This window comes from Suncus etruscus, chromosome 2, assembly GCF_024139225.1.
Source record: "Suncus etruscus isolate mSunEtr1 chromosome 2, mSunEtr1.pri.cur, whole genome shotgun sequence".
NCBI lineage: Eukaryota > Metazoa > Chordata > Mammalia > Eulipotyphla > Soricidae > Suncus > Suncus etruscus.
Genome location: NC_064849.1, coordinates 120831435 through 120851531, shown reverse-complemented (window position 1 = coordinate 120851531; position 20097 = coordinate 120831435). Strand labels below are relative to the sequence as shown.

General features: G+C 41.9%; 1 protein-coding gene across 4 annotated transcripts in view; it reads right to left on the bottom strand.

Moving 5' to 3' along the window:
• Positions 1–19891, bottom strand: part of KIF2A (kinesin family member 2A) — a 93968-nt gene extending 74077 nt beyond the window's left edge. For all 4 annotated transcript variants that reach the window (XM_049768757.1, XM_049768759.1, XM_049768758.1 and 1 more), the window contains exon 1: positions 19797–19891. In XM_049768757.1, the coding sequence (XP_049624714.1) occupies positions 19797–19860 (64 nt within the window). In that variant the 5' untranslated portion in view covers positions 19861–19891. The remainder of the gene's footprint in view (positions 1–19796) is intronic.
• Positions 19892–20097: the final 206 nt, after the last annotated feature.

The following is a 20097-nucleotide window of genomic DNA, read 5'->3' as shown; positions in this document are numbered from 1 at the left end:
TACTCCTGACTAAGTGCTCAGAAATTGCCCCTGGCTTGGGGGGGACCATATGGGATGCGGGGGATAGAACCGAGGTCCTTCCTTGGCTAGCGCTTGCAAGGCAGACACCTTACCTCTAGCGCTACCTCACCGGGCCTGTAAAATAACTTTTTAATGCTCTGGCATATCATTCAGTGCTGTCGCTGACCTGGGTTGAATCCCTGGTATCCCATATGGTCCCTTCAGCCCACCAGGTGAAGCACTGACAGGTATGGTGGAGGGAAGGAGGGAAACATTCTTTACTAACAAAAGTGCAAATTTAAGTAGCTCACTATCTTGTCTGTACAATTACTTTGTTGAGATATAGTTCATATAGCATATAGTTCAATGATTTTAAAACAAAAAAATTTAAATTTTTGTAACCGTGTGTTGAATATGAAGGCATCCAAGAAATAAATAAGTTTAGCTAGAGAGTTGATAGTTCATGGAGAGCAGCAGTAAGGATGATTTAATACTGTACTCTTAATTTGAATTACCCTGAATGCAGGCAGCAGCAAAGAATGCTTTGCTATGTAATGAGGGTCTGGAATGCACTATTCTTTTAGTCAGCCTTCTCTCCCAAAGGAAGTCAATCCACAGGAACTTAACTCTAGCTTCCTCTTTCCTCCACACACTCCTTTTGAAATGAAAAAACCTTAAGTTAGCATTAGATAGGTACTTTTGTCTGCCCCACCTCCACAGTTGATTGACAGGGAACTATAAGTATGGTACTTGGAGGACAGTCTGAGCTCTCAGAGCTCTTAGTACATGAATCTGGGAAAACCCCTAACCTCATGCTTTTCTCTGTCTTTTTTTTTTTTTTTTTTTTTTCCTTAATCATGGTGCCCCTGCTTCAGGCCCATTCACCTGTGGCAGTACTTTGGCAAGTTGCAATTGAACAGGAGGGTTCTGAAGCAGTAGGAAATGTCTGCCAACAACAGAAATCAGTGAAGCTGGAAAAACTGCAAGGACCCAGAACCCCGAGGACCCAGAACCCAAGGAGTAGATCCCTCAACCATTGAGCAAAACTCAAAGGGTTTTCCAGATGCTTGTTAATCGGGTAATAATGGGGGCAGGGTACTTCCAAAGAGGAATACATTCATACCGTGTGGTCAACTTAATTGATTTAGGTTTAGATTCATCTAGCAGGGATCTCAAACTCGTGGCCCAAACAGCCCTCCAGTGGCCCTGCTCTAGAGGAATCTTTTTTTGTTTTGTTTTGTTTTAGTTGTTTGGGTCACACCCCCCAATGTTCAAGCTTACTACTGACTTTACACTCAAGGATCACCCCGACTATGCCTCCTGCGGCCCCCAGGTAAATTGAGTTTGAGACCCCTGAAAAGGGACCTCAAAAGGGGAAGAAACAGGCCAGAACAGTGGCGGCAGAGCGTCTGCTTTGCATGTGCTAACCTAGGAAGGACTGCGGTTTGACACCCCCCCCCAACCGTGTCCTATATGGTCCACCAGCCAGGAGTGACCAGATGTGGCCTCACAAAAAAAAAAAATTTTTTTTTCAAGAAAGGGAAGAAACAGTTAAGATGGGGAGAGTAAGTCTCTCACCTTGATGCCTCTAACCATCAGTATTCTCACAGAAGTCAGAGATATTAATAAATCAAGAATACTTGTCCTGGGTGTGTAATTAAGGGAAAAACACTCACGGATCTGACAGATGCCAGGACCAGTGTGTCTGTAACATCAAAACACTGGCCCAGACTTGGTCAACTCAAACCATCTCAGTAATTCTATCTAGCCTAAGAGCAATATACAAGATGAGGCCCAGCCTGCAAATATTTAAATGTGAAAAGTTAAGAGTTAAAGATTGGCACCTTCCAATTCTATATGGGTATAAAACTTACTCATTTATGGATGCAAGATCTTACAATAATGCAGTGTCCTAAACATCCTAGGGGCATCTCATCCCAGTCAAAGCCTGCTTAAGAAAATACCCCTAGGGCCCGGAGAGATAGCACAGTGGTGTTTGCCTTGCAAGCAGCCGATCCTGGACCAAAAAGGTGGTTAGTTCGAATCCCGGTGTCCCATATGGTCCCTCGTGCCTGCCAGGAGCTATTTCTTTCTTTCTTTTTTTTTTAAATATAATTTTTATTTTGATCATCATGGCTTACATATTGTTGACAATATTATTTTAGGTACATATTTACATAAAATCAAGGGGGATTCCCATCACCATTTTTGTCCTCCCTCCCATTTCCTCTTCCCTCACCCCCAGGGTGGCTAGAATATGTGGTCCCCTCTGTATCTGACCTACTACTTAGTAGTCTTGCACCTGTTTGGTCTTGATGTCTCCTTTATTTCCCCCTCTAGCTGGAGGCAGGACTAGCTAGTTCAAGATGCATGGTTTTGTTTGAAAAAGAGAAAAGTAATAAGCTGGGGTAAGAGTCTAATACTCCGAAAATGGGCGGAATACTTATTTTTTTCTCTTCCTTTCTTTTCTTCCTTTATGTGCCAGGAGCTATTTCTGAGCAGACAGCCAGGAGTAACCCTTGAGCACTGCCGGGTGTGACCCAAAGACCAAAAAAAAAAAAAGAAAAGAAAATACCCCTCAAGCAAAAACCTAATGAAAATCTTTAACCAGAGCTACTCTTGCTATGAGCGCTAAACCCATACACTTGGTATGTAATTCCAGTCTGGTCATCTGGGTGGTGGAATGACCCTTGAATTAGAAAAAATTGGGTGAGTTAAAAAAGCTTATAAATAATTTGTTTATGTAAGAAACCTTTCCACAGTCTGGAATGCCTTAGTTTTTGTGATGTGTAAAGTAAAATGGGACCAAGAGAGCCTAAGGCCTGCGGAAAGACAGATACAGAAAAAGCTGACTAATTTGAGAACAGAATATGCAGCAATTTAACCTATGAAAGTTTTATGGCCACGCCTAACTGGCAGTGATTCTTAGAAATTGGAAATTACAGTAACTGATTTAAAGTTTCCTTACTGTTCTCTTGGCAGAGACCACTAGAGCAGCTTCTCCCTGTACCTAAGAACATTCCCTCCCTCTGAGTAACAGAATGGATAATCTTACTGTCTTAGAATAACATACTAGACTGAATTGCTTATTTTCTACCAATGAAGTCTTCTGATCCATTTCCATGTAAAGCATTGTGATCTGGCACAGTGGGTACGGCATTTGCCTTATACGCAGCTATACCAGGCGGTTTGATCCCCCAGCATCCCATATGGTCCCCCAAGCCAGGAATAAGCCCTGAGTGTCACTGGGTGTGGCCCAAAAATCAAATCAGGTGGCTAAGGGGTATGGTAAGGGTAGGATAAATACTTTTTGTAGCTTAATTATTAATCATGGGACTTTGTTGCTAATCAAAACAGGCCTTTAATTAAATAAATTTAAAGAGTCTATCAAAAGCAGTGGCACTCGTTTTGTCATTCCATACTCTTGTGATCTTCCAAAGAAAATTTTGAATGGACAGAATATTGAATGAACAGTATTGCTAGATATTCACTTCATCATTTCAATAAATAATGCATTAAGCATGTAGAAGCCTTGTTCTAGGAAATGGTGATACAGTGGAAGTGACTGAGACCAGAAGCAATTAAAGAGAACACAATCCCATGAGTGACAGGACAGAGTAAATAGGAAATTTAGAGAAAATAAAGCAGAGATCCAGGCTACACCATAGTCTATGCATCAAAGGAATAAAGGAGGAATTTGAGACAAAAGTACAGTGGATAAGGAGTTTGCATTCTGCCTGATCAAACAAGGTTTGATCCTGAGCATCCTTATGGTATCTCAACCTCTGCCAAGAACCACTTCCTGAGCACAGAGCCAGCAGTAAGTCCTGAGCACTGCTGTTATGATACAAATTACACAACAAAGAATGAAATGTTTGGTTTGGTTTCCGTGCCACATTTAGTGGTGTTCAGGGTATACTCCTAGCTCTGGCACTCAGGGATCGCTCTTGGTGGAGTTTGGGGAACCCTAGTCAGCCACAGGCAAGAAAAGCAAGCACCTATGGTTGTACTATTTCTCCTGCTATTGTACAATCTCTCCAGCCCCAACAAAGTAGTATGTAATAGAGGCAAAAAAGGAACAGCAGTAATTACTTAAGATAAAGAATAATTCTGTGTTATCTGCCTTATCTCAAGTAACAAGAAATAAAATGGGAGAGATTGGGGAAGTGGTTCAGTGATAGTGTTACCTTGTATGAATGAGGTCACAAACCTAACCCCCTATAACATGCTGCATTGTTGAATATGACCTCTCATTCTACCACTAAATATGTGAGCACCCAAACACGGGTGTGATGCCAGTTAACAGGAATGTCAACAAAGGAAAAGAACAGTGGATCACAAAATGAGACTGAGACCAAACTGTTCAGCTGTTCAGGTTCTAGACATTATTCACAGAAGCTGAAAGTGGCCAAAATAGTTAAGCACATTGGGTGGGGAGATAAGTATGTTTCTAAAAAATTTATTCTAAAAAGGCTTAACCTGGGGGCTGGAGAGATAGTACACCTGCATTTGCCTTGCAAGCAGCTGACCCAGGACCTAAAGTGGTAGGTTTGAATCCGGTCGTCCCATATGGTCCCCTGTGCCTGCCAGGAGCTACTATTTCTGAGTAGATAGCCAGAAGTAACCTGAGTGCTGCCTGGTGTGACCCAAAACCCAAAATAATAAAATAAAATAAAATAAAATAAAATAAAATAAAATAAAATAAAAGGCTTAATCTACCAAAGGTGGAAAAATCTGATGCAACAGTGTAAGACAACCCATGATGCTACAAAAATTATGATGGAAGGCTGAAAAAAAGGGTATGAGTTTTAAGAGATACTTAAGCAGTTAATTAAGACAAAATAAAGAGGGGCAAGAAAGATAATACAGAAGGTGGTTGCACACAAACACCAGGGATTGATCCCCAATACCACATATGGTTGCCTGAGCCCATCCAGGACTAATCCCCGTAGAGTAAGCCTTGAGCAGAGTAAAGTGTGACCCAAAAAATAAACCTTATTTAAATTAAAAAAAAAAAAATCTCTTCAAAAAAAAAAAAGAAGTTAAAGTCACCAACATTATTTTCTGTTTGCTTTCATTGGGTAAGGGAACTCAAAAGATGTATACATAGGCTACTATCAACTTGGTGCTCAGGGGTCACTCCTTGTGGTAGGTACTAAGGGGACCATGTGGTGCCTGGACTGAACCTGGGCTTCCTGATACAAAGCACACATTCAACCACTGGCTATCTCTCTGGTCTTGACATCTACATTTCTGATTTGGGCATAGGATGAATCAGAAATTAAGATACTTAAAGGGATTGGATGATGGGCTCAATTTTGGCAATCTAAATTTAAATTATTTATGATACACTCTACTGAAGTGATCATCCATAGATAATCCAATGACTATACCAACAGTATGTATCTGCAGTCAACCTGGCTTGTGGAGAAGCATTTGGTTTGCCTAGAGAACAATGTGAAAAGTAGTGCAGGACTAAGTTAAAGCCCTCTCCCCCCACACACACACTATTTAATAGCTGAACAGAGATGGACCTGAACACCACCAGGAATGATACCTGAGTTCAGAACACAAATCCACAAGTAAGCACTGAGCTCTACCAAGTGTAGTTCAAAATCAACCAATAAAACAAACAAAAACAAAAAGATTAAGGCCCTAGAAATACACGTTATATTGTTAAATTCAAAATGTTATACCTTTTCACTTATCTATGGCTTTAAGAAAAATCAAGGACATTATTGTAATAACCCCCAGAGACAATAGAGACGAGGGCCTAAAGGACTGGCTCAGTCTGAAGCTCACTACAAAGAGTAGTGGTGCATTCTGCTTATGACTGAAACCCAACTACAAACATGCTTGTAATCGTGGTGCTTAAATAAAAAATTTATATTTAAAAAAAAAAAACACAACAAAATGTTTATACCTAAAGTAATGAGACTAAGGTCACCAAGAATCCTCATATTGAAAACTCAGCAAACCTTAAACCTGTCATACTAAACCAAAGCAAGCAAAACTAAAATAAGCAGAAAGTTACTTGACTACAACCACATGTCGTTGATCCTTTATCTTAAATACTGTAAGTTCTGGTCATCAGACTGGCCCCTATTTCAAGGGGTGACACTGACTTTTTTTTGTTTTTGTTTTTGTTTTTTGGCCACACCTGTTTGATGCTCTGGCTTGGGGGGACCATATGGGACGCTGGGGGATCGAACCTCAGTCCTTCCTAGGCTAGCGCTTGCAAGGCAGACACCTTACCTCTAGCGCCACCTCACCAGCCCTGATAATGACTTTTAAGACGAAGTCTGCATGTTTCTTTTTGCTATGATAAACACAATGTCAGGTTCATAGCAAAATGAAATGGTAGAGTACCCATACCACTGTCTCTACATAACCAGTCTCCCACACTCCTCACTAAACACCCTTGTTAGGAAATATGAGCCTAAGTTGATGGACTCATCATTAACATTCAGTCTGTAATTTACTTTAGGGTTCACTCTTCATGTCGTCTATGGACTCTGACAAGGGTATAATATGCATCCACTATCACAAGTATCATAAAAAATAATTTCACTGCTCTAAAAAAAATCTCCTTGTTCTATTATTACTTCCTCCCCTTTTTATTTTTTTATTTTTTAAATTATTTTTATTTAAAACACTGTGATTACAAATATGATTGTAGTTGTACAATTACAGTCATGTAAAGAACACCCCCCCTTCACCAGTGCAAGATTCCCACCACCAGTCCTCCCCTTTTTAAATCTATGTTGCAAATAAAGTAAAGAGATTCTAAACACTAAAATGACATTCATAATATCAAGGATAAAAAGGGAAGGCAAAAAAAAAAAAAAAAAAGAACAACAGCAAAGGATTAGTAAATGAGAGCAGCTATATTTAAAAAATAACAACTAGGGGGAACAGTGAGAAAAAAAATGAATCAAAACACTTCATCCTTTAGAAGCCAGAGTTAGTACAGCGGATAAAGCCCTTGCCTTGCATGTGGCCTACATGGGTTCAATCTTCAGCATACAAGCACCACCAGGAGTGACCCAAGTATTGCCAGGTATAGCCAAAACAAAACAACAACAAAAAATCAAAAAAACAAACAAACAAAAAAAAAACAACAATACCTCATCCCTTAAAGGAATATAGAAGACAAAAGAATTCTGCAAGGGTCTTGGTTAGGTTTAAGTTTAGGATTAGGGTTAAGGTTATACTATATAGCTGAGTCTTCTTAGGATGACAAAGCAGTTAGTTCTACAGCTTAAATAAATTCTGATCATTTAAGTATCTACTGGCAGCAACTCAGACCTTAGGCTCACTTTTAAGATATTACTGGCAGGGGCCAAAGAGATAACATGGAGGTAAGGCGTTTGCCTTTCATGCAGAAGGACGGTGGTTTGAATCTAGGCATCCCATATAGTCCCCCGAGCCTGCCAGGAGTGGTTTCTGAGCGTAGAGCCACAAGTAACCCGAGAGGTGCTGGGTGTGGAATCCCCCCCAAAAAGAGATTAGTGGCAAAAAAAAAAAAAAAAGCCCAAGTTAAATATTTGATATTGTCATACCCAGTCTCTATTCTATATTTAATAAGATTAGTTTAATTAAACAGAACTGAAGATTTTATAAACCATACAATTTTTTCAAGTTTAAGTCTAATCCTTTCAACTTCTGTTTTTTAATCAGCATACATGACATCATCATATAATGTCAATTCTTTTGAAGCATTATCAATCTATGTATGTTGTTCCTTAATCATTACTTACCCTCCTAGACTGATGCAATCTTATCCTTGCTAGCTCTCATTTTCAGTACTACCCTCCATCTAATCTACTAATCACGAGCAACTCTTATTACTGCTTTTTAAGAGATTAAGTCCTAAAGTAGTTTCCAAGTGTCCTAGAAATTAATTCCAAGATGTCTTACCTTACCAAGATGTCTAACCTTACCTTTGTTCCAAATTCTTAATCTGCAATTACTGAGCCTTCCCTACTTTCCTCAACTATCACTCTCCTGTCTGTAGATTTAAATGCTTTTTATACTCAATAGCCCTTCAGTCTTCGTTCCATGAACCTCTCTCATGTGTACAGAAATGTATAAATTTCTTTCCATACAAGGAAACCTACAGGTCATCTCACTTACCCCATTAAAATTTTACTCTCACAGAGTCTTGTTTATTCCTGTTAGAAGTTACTTTATCTTGGGGCCGAAAATAACAGTTCAGTGATCAGGGTATTTGCCTTGCAGCAGTCAACTGGGGTTCAATCACTGACACCTCACACAGTCCCCCAAGTCTTCTGAGTTGACCCAGCACAAAGCCAGGAAAGTCTGAGCACCAGTGGGTGTGGCACAAACACCGAGGTAGGAAGTTACTTTTTCTAAAATATCACAATGCTGGGACTGGTGAGGTGGCGCTAGAGGTAAGGTGTCTGCCTAGCAAGCACTAGCCAAGGAAAGACCTCGGTTCGATCCCCCGGCATCCCATATGGTCCCCCCAAGCCAGGGGCAATTTCTGAGCACTTAGCCAGGAGTAACCCGAGCATCAAACGGGTGTGGCCGAAAAAAAAATCACAATGCTGGGCTACCTGGTAAAATGACCAGTATTTGGGGTAATTTACTTACTTACTTATTAGCTTCTGGGTCACACCAGGTAATGCTCAGGGGACCATATGGGATGTCAAAGATCAAACCCAGATTGGCTGTGTGCAAGGCAAGCTCTCTTCCACTGTACTATCATTCTGGCCAGTAAGGGGAAATTTTTAAATAAATTTCCATTAAAACAAAATCTCAAAAAAGGATGTAGCTTGAGGCCGGAGAGATAGCATGGAGGTAGTGTGTTTGCCTTGCATGCTGAAGGACAGTGGTTCAAATCCCGGCATCCCATATGGTCCCGAGCCTGCCAGGTGTGATTTCTGAGTGTAGAGCCAGCGTGAGCGCTGCAGGGTGTGACCCAGAAACCAAAAAACAAACAAACAAAAAAAGGATGTAGCTCAACATCATACCACATGCTTAGCATGTATGAGGCTCTAGGTTTGAAGCTATTACCTGTCCTCCTCCTTACCCTAAAGAGGTCAAACATGAAAGTCAGAATCTCTTGAGGCTGGACAGATAGAGCAGCAGTTAGGACATTTGCCTTGTATGTGGCAAACCTAGGTTTAATCTCTGGCATCCTATATGGTTCCCAAGTTCAACAGGAGTAATTCCTGAGTGCAGAGCCAGAAGCCTTGATGGGTGTGTCCCCTCAAAAAACAAGAAAAATAGAAAATCAAAATCTCTAAGCAAAGTATCTAGGTATTAAAGTAGTAGGTGGGTGGTTGTTTTGCTGATTTACTTAAGTTTTTCCCCAAAGCTCCACAGATAATTCTAATGAGCAGACAGGATTTGGAAACACTACACACAGCCCTCCTCATTCTAGAAACAAATCACCCTTTGACAGAAAGTACAGCCCTGGGTAGAGAGAAAGTACAAGGGTTAATGTTCTTTCCTTTCCCTTTTTTTGGGGGGAGGGGAGAAGGGGGGATTGGTTTTGTTTGTTTTGGGGCCATCCCTGCAGTGTTCAGGGGTTATTCTGCTCTGAGCTCAGAAATTATTCCTGGCAGGCTCAGAAGACCATATGGGATGCTGGGAATGGAACCCAAGCCATACCTACATAAGGCAAACACCCTATCATCAAATGTTCTTTCCTTTTATGAGGTCCACCCCAGTTCCATCCCTGCAACCACATGGTCCCTAAGCACTGCTGGATGTGCTCCCCACTGAAATAAAGAAAAAGACTTCCCATAACTACATTTATCTAGTATGCTTTCTAAATATATCCATAACCAATATCCCTAAATAAATAATTACCTCAAACTTTGAGCAATGAATATAATGTAAATACTTAAAATGGTTCCTCAGGGGCCCGGAGAGATAGCTCAGCGGCGTTTGCCTTGCAAGCAGCCGATCCAGGACCAAAGGTGGTTGGTTCGAATCCCGGTGTCCCATATGGTCCCCTGTGCCTGCCAGGAGCTATTTCTGAGCAGACAGCCAGGAGTAACCCCTGAGCACTGCCGGGTGTGGCCCAAAAACCAAAAGAAAAAAAAAAAATGGTTCCTCAGGGTAAATTCTTTGCAATACAGTTAATATACAAAACATGGGATTCTGGTATAAAATGAGAATAACAAGATCTATCACAGTTATTATGAAAAGAAAAAAAGAAATTGCATATTATACATTTAGCCTATCATTTGGCTTACAAAAAGCACAAATGCTAAATCTCAGGGATCAAAAATACCTGAATTAACTCTTCTTATTCCCTCCCTCTTTTTTTTAAACCTTTGGATCACACCTGGAGGTGCTCAAGGCTCACACCTGGCTTGGCTCTGCACTCAGGGAACATTCATGAGGGACTTAGAAGGCAAATTGGATGCCAAGATTGAACTGAGGTTGCTTTAGCTATTCTACTACCATTTCAACTCCTGAATTCTATTTTTTTTTTTTTTAACTTTTGGGCCACACCCACCGGTGCTCAGGGATTGATTATTCCTGGCTCTGTGCTCAGAAATCCTCCTGGCGGTTTCAGGGGATCATATGGGATGCTGGGAATCGAACCTGGGTGGGTCCATCCGAATTGGCCACATACAAAGCAAATGCCTTACCTTACCGCTGTGCTATCTCTCTGGCCCCTCCTGAATTCATTTTTAAGAAACAAATTTCAAGTGACAGCAGCTTTTATGATACCACCTATCTGATGAGGCTAAGAGCATACTGGTTCAGCATTGTAATTTAAAAGGGTCATTATTGGCATTTGTGGCATAGCAATGAATTTTACGTAAAGTCTCCTCCTGATCTTGTCTTCCCTCTACTACATTTTATATAGGTGAAAACCTGTTAGAGTACAGGGGGTAGGGCACTTCCCTTGCAACTTTGGTCCCTTGAGCCAACCAAGAGTGAATCCTGAGCGCAGAGCAAGGAGTAAGACCTGAGCACCAATGCATGTGGTTCTCAAACAAACCAAAAAATAGTAAATAAATTACAATCTGGAGAAAAAATACTTAAAGTATGGCTTAGGGTAGGTATCTTATTCTTATAGTCCCTTGGCACACTGTGCAAAAGATATTGCTCCCAAATTGCACAGAACCAACAGATGTTCTATTTTACACTCCTTGGACCCCAGATTTATTACAGGCATATCAAACCAGTATATTCAGAGTAAACTGTTGCTTGGGTCAGTCTATCAAAACTTTCTAAGTGAGTAGACCTTATTTCTTTAGATCTCAGAACAAAAGTTTAAAATTAGAAAGTTGAAATCAGGGGCCGGAGAGATAGCATGGAGGTAAGGCAGGAGGTCATCGGTTCGAATCCTGGCATCCCGTATGGTCCCCCGTGCCTGCCAGGAGCAATTTCTGAGCCTGGAGCCAGGAATAACCCCTGAGCACTGCCGGGTGTGACCCAAAAAACACACACACACAAAAAAAAAAAAAAAGAAAAAAAAGAAAGTTGAAATCAAATAGGTATTCAAAAATATGACTGATGATGCTGTTGCATTAATAAAGGCTTCTTAGGCTAGACATAATAAAGTACATTAGGAAAGTACACTATAAAGAATAACTGATAATAGGGACCAGAGAGATAGCATGGAGGTAAGGCATTTGCCTTGCATGCAGAAGGACGGTAGTTCGAATCCCGGCATCCCATATGGTCCCCCAAGCCTGGCAGGGATCGTGTTCTCTGAGGGTAGAGCCAGGAGTAACCCCTGAGCGGTGCCGGGTGTGACCCAAAATCCAAAAAAAAAAGAAAAAAAAAAGAATAACTGATAATGGATCAGCTAAGACCTGAGGCAGCATGTAAGACAAATATTTTCCATATGAAAAACATAGTTCAGCAAGTAGGGAGCTTCCCTTGCATGGGATTGTCCTAGGTTCCATCCCCGGCATCCCTGAGGCCTGCTAGTAGTAATTCCTGAGTGTATAACCAAGAGTAACCTCTGAGCTCTGAGCACCGCTGTACGTGACCCAAAAACAAACCAAAAAAAGTGAGATCTGAAACACATAAACTCAAGTCAATTAAAGAAATGATAATGTAGATACGAAATAACATAGCCCTATCAGTACTACCACAGGATTTTTTAAGGACAAAGACTATATACCTTATTTCTTTCTAAAATCTTCAACACCCACCAGAGCTCTATATAGGTTATAGAGTGCTATACAACCTATACTAAGCTATCATCAAAATATATTCAATTAAATTAGCAACAGGAAAACAAACTATGAGAACACATTATTTCCTAACATAATCATTCAAAGCTCTACACACCAAAACACCCTCATGTCCTTATTGAATTGCAATGATAGTACAGCAGTGATAGTAAAGATAAAAGCAGTACTAAAAATAAGCCCAAGACTAGAGTTAGAGGTTTGACTTTTTGCTTGTTTTTGTTTTTGGGTCACACCTGGCAGTGTTCAGGGGTTACTCCTGGCTCCATGCTCAGAAATCGCTCCTGGCAGGCTAGGGGGACCATATGGGACATCAGGATTCGAACCAATGACCTTCTGCATGAAAGGCAAATGCCTTACCTCCATGCTATCTCTCCAGTCCCTAGAGGTTAGACTTTTAAACAGGACACACTTCCCCATTTCGGAAATACACTCTTCCCTATTTGGGAAATAATAACAAAAGTTAATTTGGGATTAACTAACAATGAAACAATAACTCAGTAATCATAAAATTGAATTTACTTAGCTATCTACATTAAGTACAGCACACAGTTAAGACACGTGCCTTGTATGTGGTTGATCCAAGCCTCATCACCAATAGGCTAGATCAAACATTTCTAGAAGTGATCTTTTGGAGTAAACCCTGAGCAACCTCTCAACCTCAGAGTAAATACACTGCACAGCAGTCAGTCAAGCCCTTAAATATTTAATATAGTGAGATTCCTTGTCTATTTTCACTTAGATTCTATGATACCATTAGTATTACTTGAACCAAAACAGCAGGTATGTGATGAAAGGGCAACTAACATATTTTTAAGTTCTACAAATCAAACTAGAAGAAAATTAGTTTAATATAGGACTTTAGAAATTAAATCTGCACAAATCTTGGGGCTCAAAATAAGACAGATCGACTACCATAAATGATTATTTTAGGTTATACAATTTATGTGTTTAAAGTGGACAATGAATCTAATAATTAAGCTTTGCAAAAGATTAACATAATAGTGATGTAAAATATACTTGTGACCAGATCAGAAACAAGATACAGATGCTATCTCTTAAGAACTTGGTTAGAGATTTTCTTTCATTTTTGTTGTTGTTGGGCCACACCCAGCAGCACTCAGAAATCTCCCTGGGCAGGCCCAGGGGACCATATGGGATGCCAGGGATTGAACCCAGGTCGACCCATGCAAGGCAAATACCCTACCCGCTGTGCTATCGTAGGTTAGAGATTTTCTACACTAACATCTTCTCTACCTGAACAGATAATGGTTTAACTAACTTTGCTACTTTCTCTAGATTATTTAATTTTTAATTGAAATACACGGAATTTGCCCAGAGTTCCCACATTTTTGCGTTAAGAATCAAGTGGCTGAGTAGTGGCTACGTATTTCTGGTTTTATATCTGAAAGCACCAAGTGAGTATTAAAACAGGTCTAAAAACTGCTAAGTTCCTGTGAATAAACTTTCAGTATTAAATTTGTTCTCATCAGGGGCCGGGCGGTGGCGCAAGAGGTAAGGTGCCTGCCTTGCCTGCGCTAGCCTTGGATGGACCACAGTTCGATCCCCCGGCGTCCCATATGGTCCCCCAAGCCAGGAGCAATTTCTGAGCTCATAGCCAGGAGTAACCCCTGAGCGTTACCGGGTGTGACCCAAAAACCAAAAAAAAAGAAAAATTGTTCTCATCAAACTCAACAAACAAAATGCATAAACAAGGTTATCAATGGTAAATTTTCTGAGCCTCTTTGTTAAATCCAGGCATTCTAGGGCCAGAACAATGGTACAGCGAGCGGGTAGAGTACCTGCCTTGAAAATAGCCAGTGAATAGCCAATTACCCCTGGCAACCCATATGATTCCCAATCTCTGCTGGATGTGTCCCCCAAATGAGGGGTGGAGAATTCAAATACACAAAGTTTATAACTTCACACTATCATTTGCATACATTTGGCAGCACTTAGAGATATAGTAATTTTGATCCATACTATGGCTCTTACTAATTAAGTGACCTTGGCAACTAATTCAAACTCAAATTCCTCACTTTTAAAATGATGCATCTGCCGTCTTCCTACTGTTTATTTCATTAGATTTCTGTAACTAAGCCACAAGGTAACATATCTAGAAAACAGTGTAAGCCTAATAAATACATATACAGAACCATTTTTATCATTGTACTTACCATGTAAAAGTAAATTATTAACCCACATATTCATTCGATCTACTTCATAGAGTAATTTAAATTTTGGGTTTTATGATCCTTTAGTTGCTACATCACTTTATACAGTATCTTGCAAATCTGGATTTGTAACACTGGTTTTTTTCTTTTCATGAGAAATCATGGTCTTCTCATGACTGAGAATCAATTTCCTACATCTTAAGTGTTGGAGAAATTTGTATCCAGTTCCCAATTAATGGGCTTCTTTCTTTATTGTTATTGTTATTTTGGGTTTGAGGACAGATCCAGCTGTGCTCAGAACATATGAGATTACTAGGGATCATATCCAGAAATTGGCCATGAGCAAACAAGTGCCATACCCACTGTTATTATCTCTTTAGCCCCATCATTGCTCTCTATAGACAGTAAGGTTTTTATACTACGCAAGACAGTTTCCTGGATGCTAACAAACTGATAATCACAATGACTTGGTGTCTCCTCATTTACAAAATCAAAAATAGAACTAAAATAACTCCAAGAAGTTTTCTGATTGAAATAATACATAATTCTCTTTGAACCATTAATATTAAAATTGTGAGATTGATCCCATCTTAGCAGAGCTTCTAAGTATTTGAAACATTCTTCATCCCTCCCCCAGTCCTCAAAGAGTAGTAAATGCTACTGCAGAATAGGTAAGCAATATTTTAACAGGGCTGGAACGATAGTACAGCAGTAAAGTATTTGCCTTGCACGCAGCCAACCCTGGATGGACTCCAGTTTGATTCCTGGCATCCCATATGGTCCCCTGAGCCTGCCAGAAGAAATTTCTTAGTGCAAAGCCAGGAGTTACCCCTGAGTGCCGGCTGGATGTGATCCAAAAACCCAAAAAGCAAAAAACAAAAAAACAGCAATAAGCAGTGCTGGTGGGGATGTAGAGAGAAAGGAACTCTTATTCACTGCTGGTGGAATGCCGTCTAGTCCAACCTTTATGAAAAGTGATATAGAGATTCCTCCAAAAACTGGAAATTGAGCTCCCATACAATCCAGCTATACCACTCCTAGGGATATACCCTAGGAACATAAAAATACAATACAAAAATCCCTTCCTCACACCTATATTCGTTGCAGCACTATTTATAATAGCCAGACTCTGGAAACAGCCAAGATGCCCTTCAACAGATGAATGGCAAAAGAAACTATGGTACATATACACAATGGAATATTATGCAGCCGTCAGGGAAGATGAAGTCATGAAATTTTCCTATACATGGATGTACATGGAATCTATTATGCTGAGTGAAATAAGTCAGAGGGAGAAAGAAAAACGCACAATAGTCTCACTCATCTATGGGTTTTAAGAAAAATAAAAGACATTTTTGCAGTAATTCTCAGAGACAAAGGAGAGGAGGGCTGGAAGGTCCAGCTCACTGCATGAAGCTCACCACAAAGAGTGATAAGTGTTGTTAGAGAAATAACTACATTGAGAACTATCATAACAATGTGAATGAACGAGGGAAGTCGAAGCCTGTCTAGAGTACAGGCGAGGGTGGGATGGGGAGGAGGGAAATCTGTGACATTGGTGATGCGAATGTTGCACTGGTGAAGGGTGGTGTTCTTTGCATGACTGAAACCCAACTACAATCATATTTGTAATCAAGCTGTTTAAATAAAGATATATATTAAAATATGTTTTAACAAGGAGCAAATTTTCAAATTTTCACCTTCACTGGTGAAGAGGGGTGTTCTTTACATGACTGTAATCATACAACTATAATCGTATTTGTAATCATGGTGTTTAAATAAAGATAATATTAAAAAAAAAAAGAAAAGACCATATTGCTATACAAAAGTAAGGGTAGTCTTTAGTAACTATTCTATGAAATATATGCATCAGAAAGATAAAAGGAAGATGCATGCAATAAATTATACACGAATGCCCATACCAATAACTTGGCTAGGAGCATCTTCCAAAGTTCAAAATTAAGCTGTCAATTCTAACCATTGAATTAGCATTAGATCATTTGTTCTCAACCAGCTTTGGAGATCTTAAATTAAAATTGGATTGGACTGAACTGTCTTGTTTATAGGAGGCAAGAATAAGGAGGTGGCAGCACAGTCCAAGCAGATGGAAAGGTTTCCTGGTTAGATTTCATGTTTACTTAAAATAACACTTGAGAACCAAAACTTTAATCATGAATGAGACCTCAAACTCTAAATTCAAGGGACTGGAGCAATATCACAGTGGGGAGAGCATTGCCTTGCATGCAGCTGACCCAGGTTTGATCCACTAGCATTCCAAAAGGATATGGTCCAGAGCCTGCCAGGGATAATTTCCAAGCACAGAGCCAAGAGTTATCCAACCCTCATCCTCCCACCCAAAATAAACTAAATGCAAGGAACTTCACTGGGCTCATGGAGGGGATACACAGATATGCAGGGAATTTAGGAATGTTAGTATTTATTTTAATTCTTTAACACTGGGGCTTCCAGTGGATATGGGTGGGCCGCCTGCCATTTCTTAATTGTATACTTCATACAACCTTCTCCAGCAAAATCTGAAAATATTTAGAGAAAAGTACTCAGATATCAACACAAAAAATATACTGCCTTGGGGCTAGCTCAAAAGCTAGCCTAGTGTCACCACGAGTATCCAGGGACTCCAAAGCACTGCAGGGATATTCACCCCTCTATCCCCAAACTGTTTTATAAGTTATAAAGAAGGACGCAGGAATTCAGAGGGAGGCTGAAGAATTGCTCCTTAGTGATCTACCTGGTTTTCATAGTGATGTTTTCTTGGGATTAGACTTGAGTGGCCGCTTGAAAGAAATGTTTTATTTATGTATTAAATGAGTGATGTAAAAAGCATGCTTCAAACAAGGACAAGGGTCACGATCAGAAGCATACAGAAAAGCATGATGACATCAGCTGACAGCAGACACTTCCTAAGTCATGTAATTTCCATTGTCTCTGGCATTACTGTAGTACTTATTCGACTACAAAGTTTATTTGACATTAATCCACGGTGTCTTACCTGCTGAAGATCTAATATAGAAGTGGGAGGAAACAAGACAGCTTCATTTTTTTTTTCTTTTTGGGCCACATCTGACAGCACTTGGGGTTACTCCTGGCTCTGCACTCAGAAATCACTCCTGGCAGGCTCAGGGGACCATATGGGATGCCAAGGAATGGGTTGGCCGTTCACAAGGTAAATGTCCTACCCGCTGTGCTTTATTGCTTCAGCCCCTAGACAGCTTATTTAAGTGAAAAAGGGAAATCTAGAGAGATGCCCTATTGGATATGACTTCTTATATTATGATTATGATCTGTCTTCGTCCAATAAGAGTGAGTATTCCCTTCAAGTCCTCCACACCTCTCTTTACCTGCCACAACTCCATCACTTGCCTAAGGCTCATTACCACATGAGGATGTTACCACAGGTTAGGAAGAAAAGCGTTGTAATAATATCAACGATTTCACACAGGCCAACTGCTTTGAAATGAGATTTTAAAATACGAGCAGTCATACAAGTACACAAAGCTCTTAAATTTAAGTAAGAGTTTCTGGAAAACGCAAAAAGCCAACGTGGAAAGATCTTAGAATTTCCAAAGGACTAAACCCGTTTCGAGTAAGTTAAGTCTGAATGAAATACATTAGCCACGAATGTCATGAGCATTTTCCCCAAACATGACCTTACTTTTACACATAAAAGTTTGGAATGTGGGGTGGGAGAGGTGGCGCTAGAGGTAAGGTGTCTGCCTAGCAAGCGCTAGCCAAGGAAGGACCGCGGTTTGATCCCCTGGCGTCCCATATGGTCCCCCCAAGCCAGGGGCGATTTCTGAGCACGTAGCCAGGAGTAACCCCTGAGCATCAAATGGGTGTGACCAAAAAAAAAAAAGTTTGGAATGTAAAAGAAAAACTTACACTTCATTGCACGAATAGGTCCGTTTTGGGAGATAGTCTAGTAACCCTCTCCCAAATTAACAGCACAGTTTGAAGGTAATCTGACTCACTTTTCCCTCTTTTTTATGTTATTGTTATCTTCAGAAAGCTCTCAGTAGTGGTCATCTGTGTTGTATCTGTATGTATATATCTATACCTCATAATTTCACACACAAGTTAAAGATGCTCCCGGTGTATCCACGAATTCTTTCAAACACCGGGATAGAGGTATAGTATAGCAGGTGGGACATTTTATTTTGCCTTGCATGAAGCTGACCTGAGGGTTGAGTCCTTGCACTCCATGTGATGTTCCCCCAAATCCTCCAAGAGTAATTCCTATGTGCAGAACCAGGAGTAAGTAAGTAACTAACCCATGAGTACTGCCGAGCGTGGACTAAAAGCCAAAAAAAAATAAAAATAAAAAAAATAAAACAGATGAATAAATGAGTAAAATTATGTCACGCATAAGGAAGGGAAGAAAATCACTAGCTATTGATTTATTGCAGTCAACCAGAGATGATAACATGGAAGCCTCCTTGGTGGGGGGGGAGAGAGAGAGAGAGAGAGAGAGAGAGCGAGAGAGAAAGAGAGAGAGAGAGAGAGAGAGAGAGAAAGAGAGAGAGAGAGAGAGAGAGAGAGAGAGAGAGAGAGAGAGAGAGAGAGAGAGGTCAGGGTGGGTAGAAACGCAGTGAGGTAGAGATGGGAGAGTGAGTTCCTGCGAAACTGAGCAGGCTCTGATAAATCTGACATACATAAATAAATGAAATCCAAGGTCTGATGAGCTTAAGGGAGATGATGTCAAAGCCAGACCATTCGGGGACACAGAACGCAGGTTGTTTCAATGGGCTGGCAGAGTGAGTTCCTGCGAAACGGAGCGAGAGGCTGATAAACCAGACATAAAGAAATAAGAAGAAGAAGAAGAATAAAAAGGTCTGGGCTTTAAGCTGGTGTCAAGCAGGACCACCTTGGACCCAGAAGGCAGGTTCCTTCCAAGGGCTGGCCAAGGAAATCCCTCCACTTCCGCCCTCCAGCCCAGCCCAGCCCAGCCCAGCCGCGGCCCCGGCTCGTTTACAATGGGAACGAGGCGCGTGCGGCTCGTCCAGTCCGCGCCAGTGCGGCACGGCACGGCACGGCACGGCACAGCGCGACACACGCTCCGGGCCTACGAGCCCACGAGCCCGCGCGAGGCCTCCATCCATCCATCCATCCATCCATCCATGCACCGGTGCCTTCCAGCATCCCGCGCCGGGGCAGCCCATCCGGCCGCCCCCGCCCCAACATCCGGCCTCCCTCTAGACCCGAGCGGCCGCACGGCGGGCCGAGGCGCCTCCGGGGCCTCGTCTCGCTCCCGCTCGGCCCCACCTCCGGCAGGGCCGCGCCCGCCCGGCGCGACGGGCTCTTCTTCCCACCTCGGGGAGCGGCGCGGGCCCTGCCCTCCCCCTCCCCGCCGCGGGGACCCCCCCAGCGGCCGCGCACAAAAGCGCCGCGCCGCGCCGCGCCGAGGCCCGCTCACCATCGCTGCGCTTGATCTCCACGTAGATGCCGATCTGGATCTTGCCGAAGCTGGCCGCGGCCATGCCGTCCTGCGCGGCGTGGGGCCGCGGGCCGGGGCCGGGCGGGCGGCCCGGGCGCGCGGCGGGCAGGGGCAGGGGCAGGGGCGGGGGCGGGGAAGGTGCGGGGGCCCGCGGCCGCGCCGGCCCGGGCGACAGCGTGAAGGCTGAGCCGCAGCCGCGGCGAGCAGCGGCTTCTAGGCGGGAGGAGAAATCCAGCGCAGGCTCTCGCAAGGCCTGCGATGCGGGCGGGCGCGGATGCGG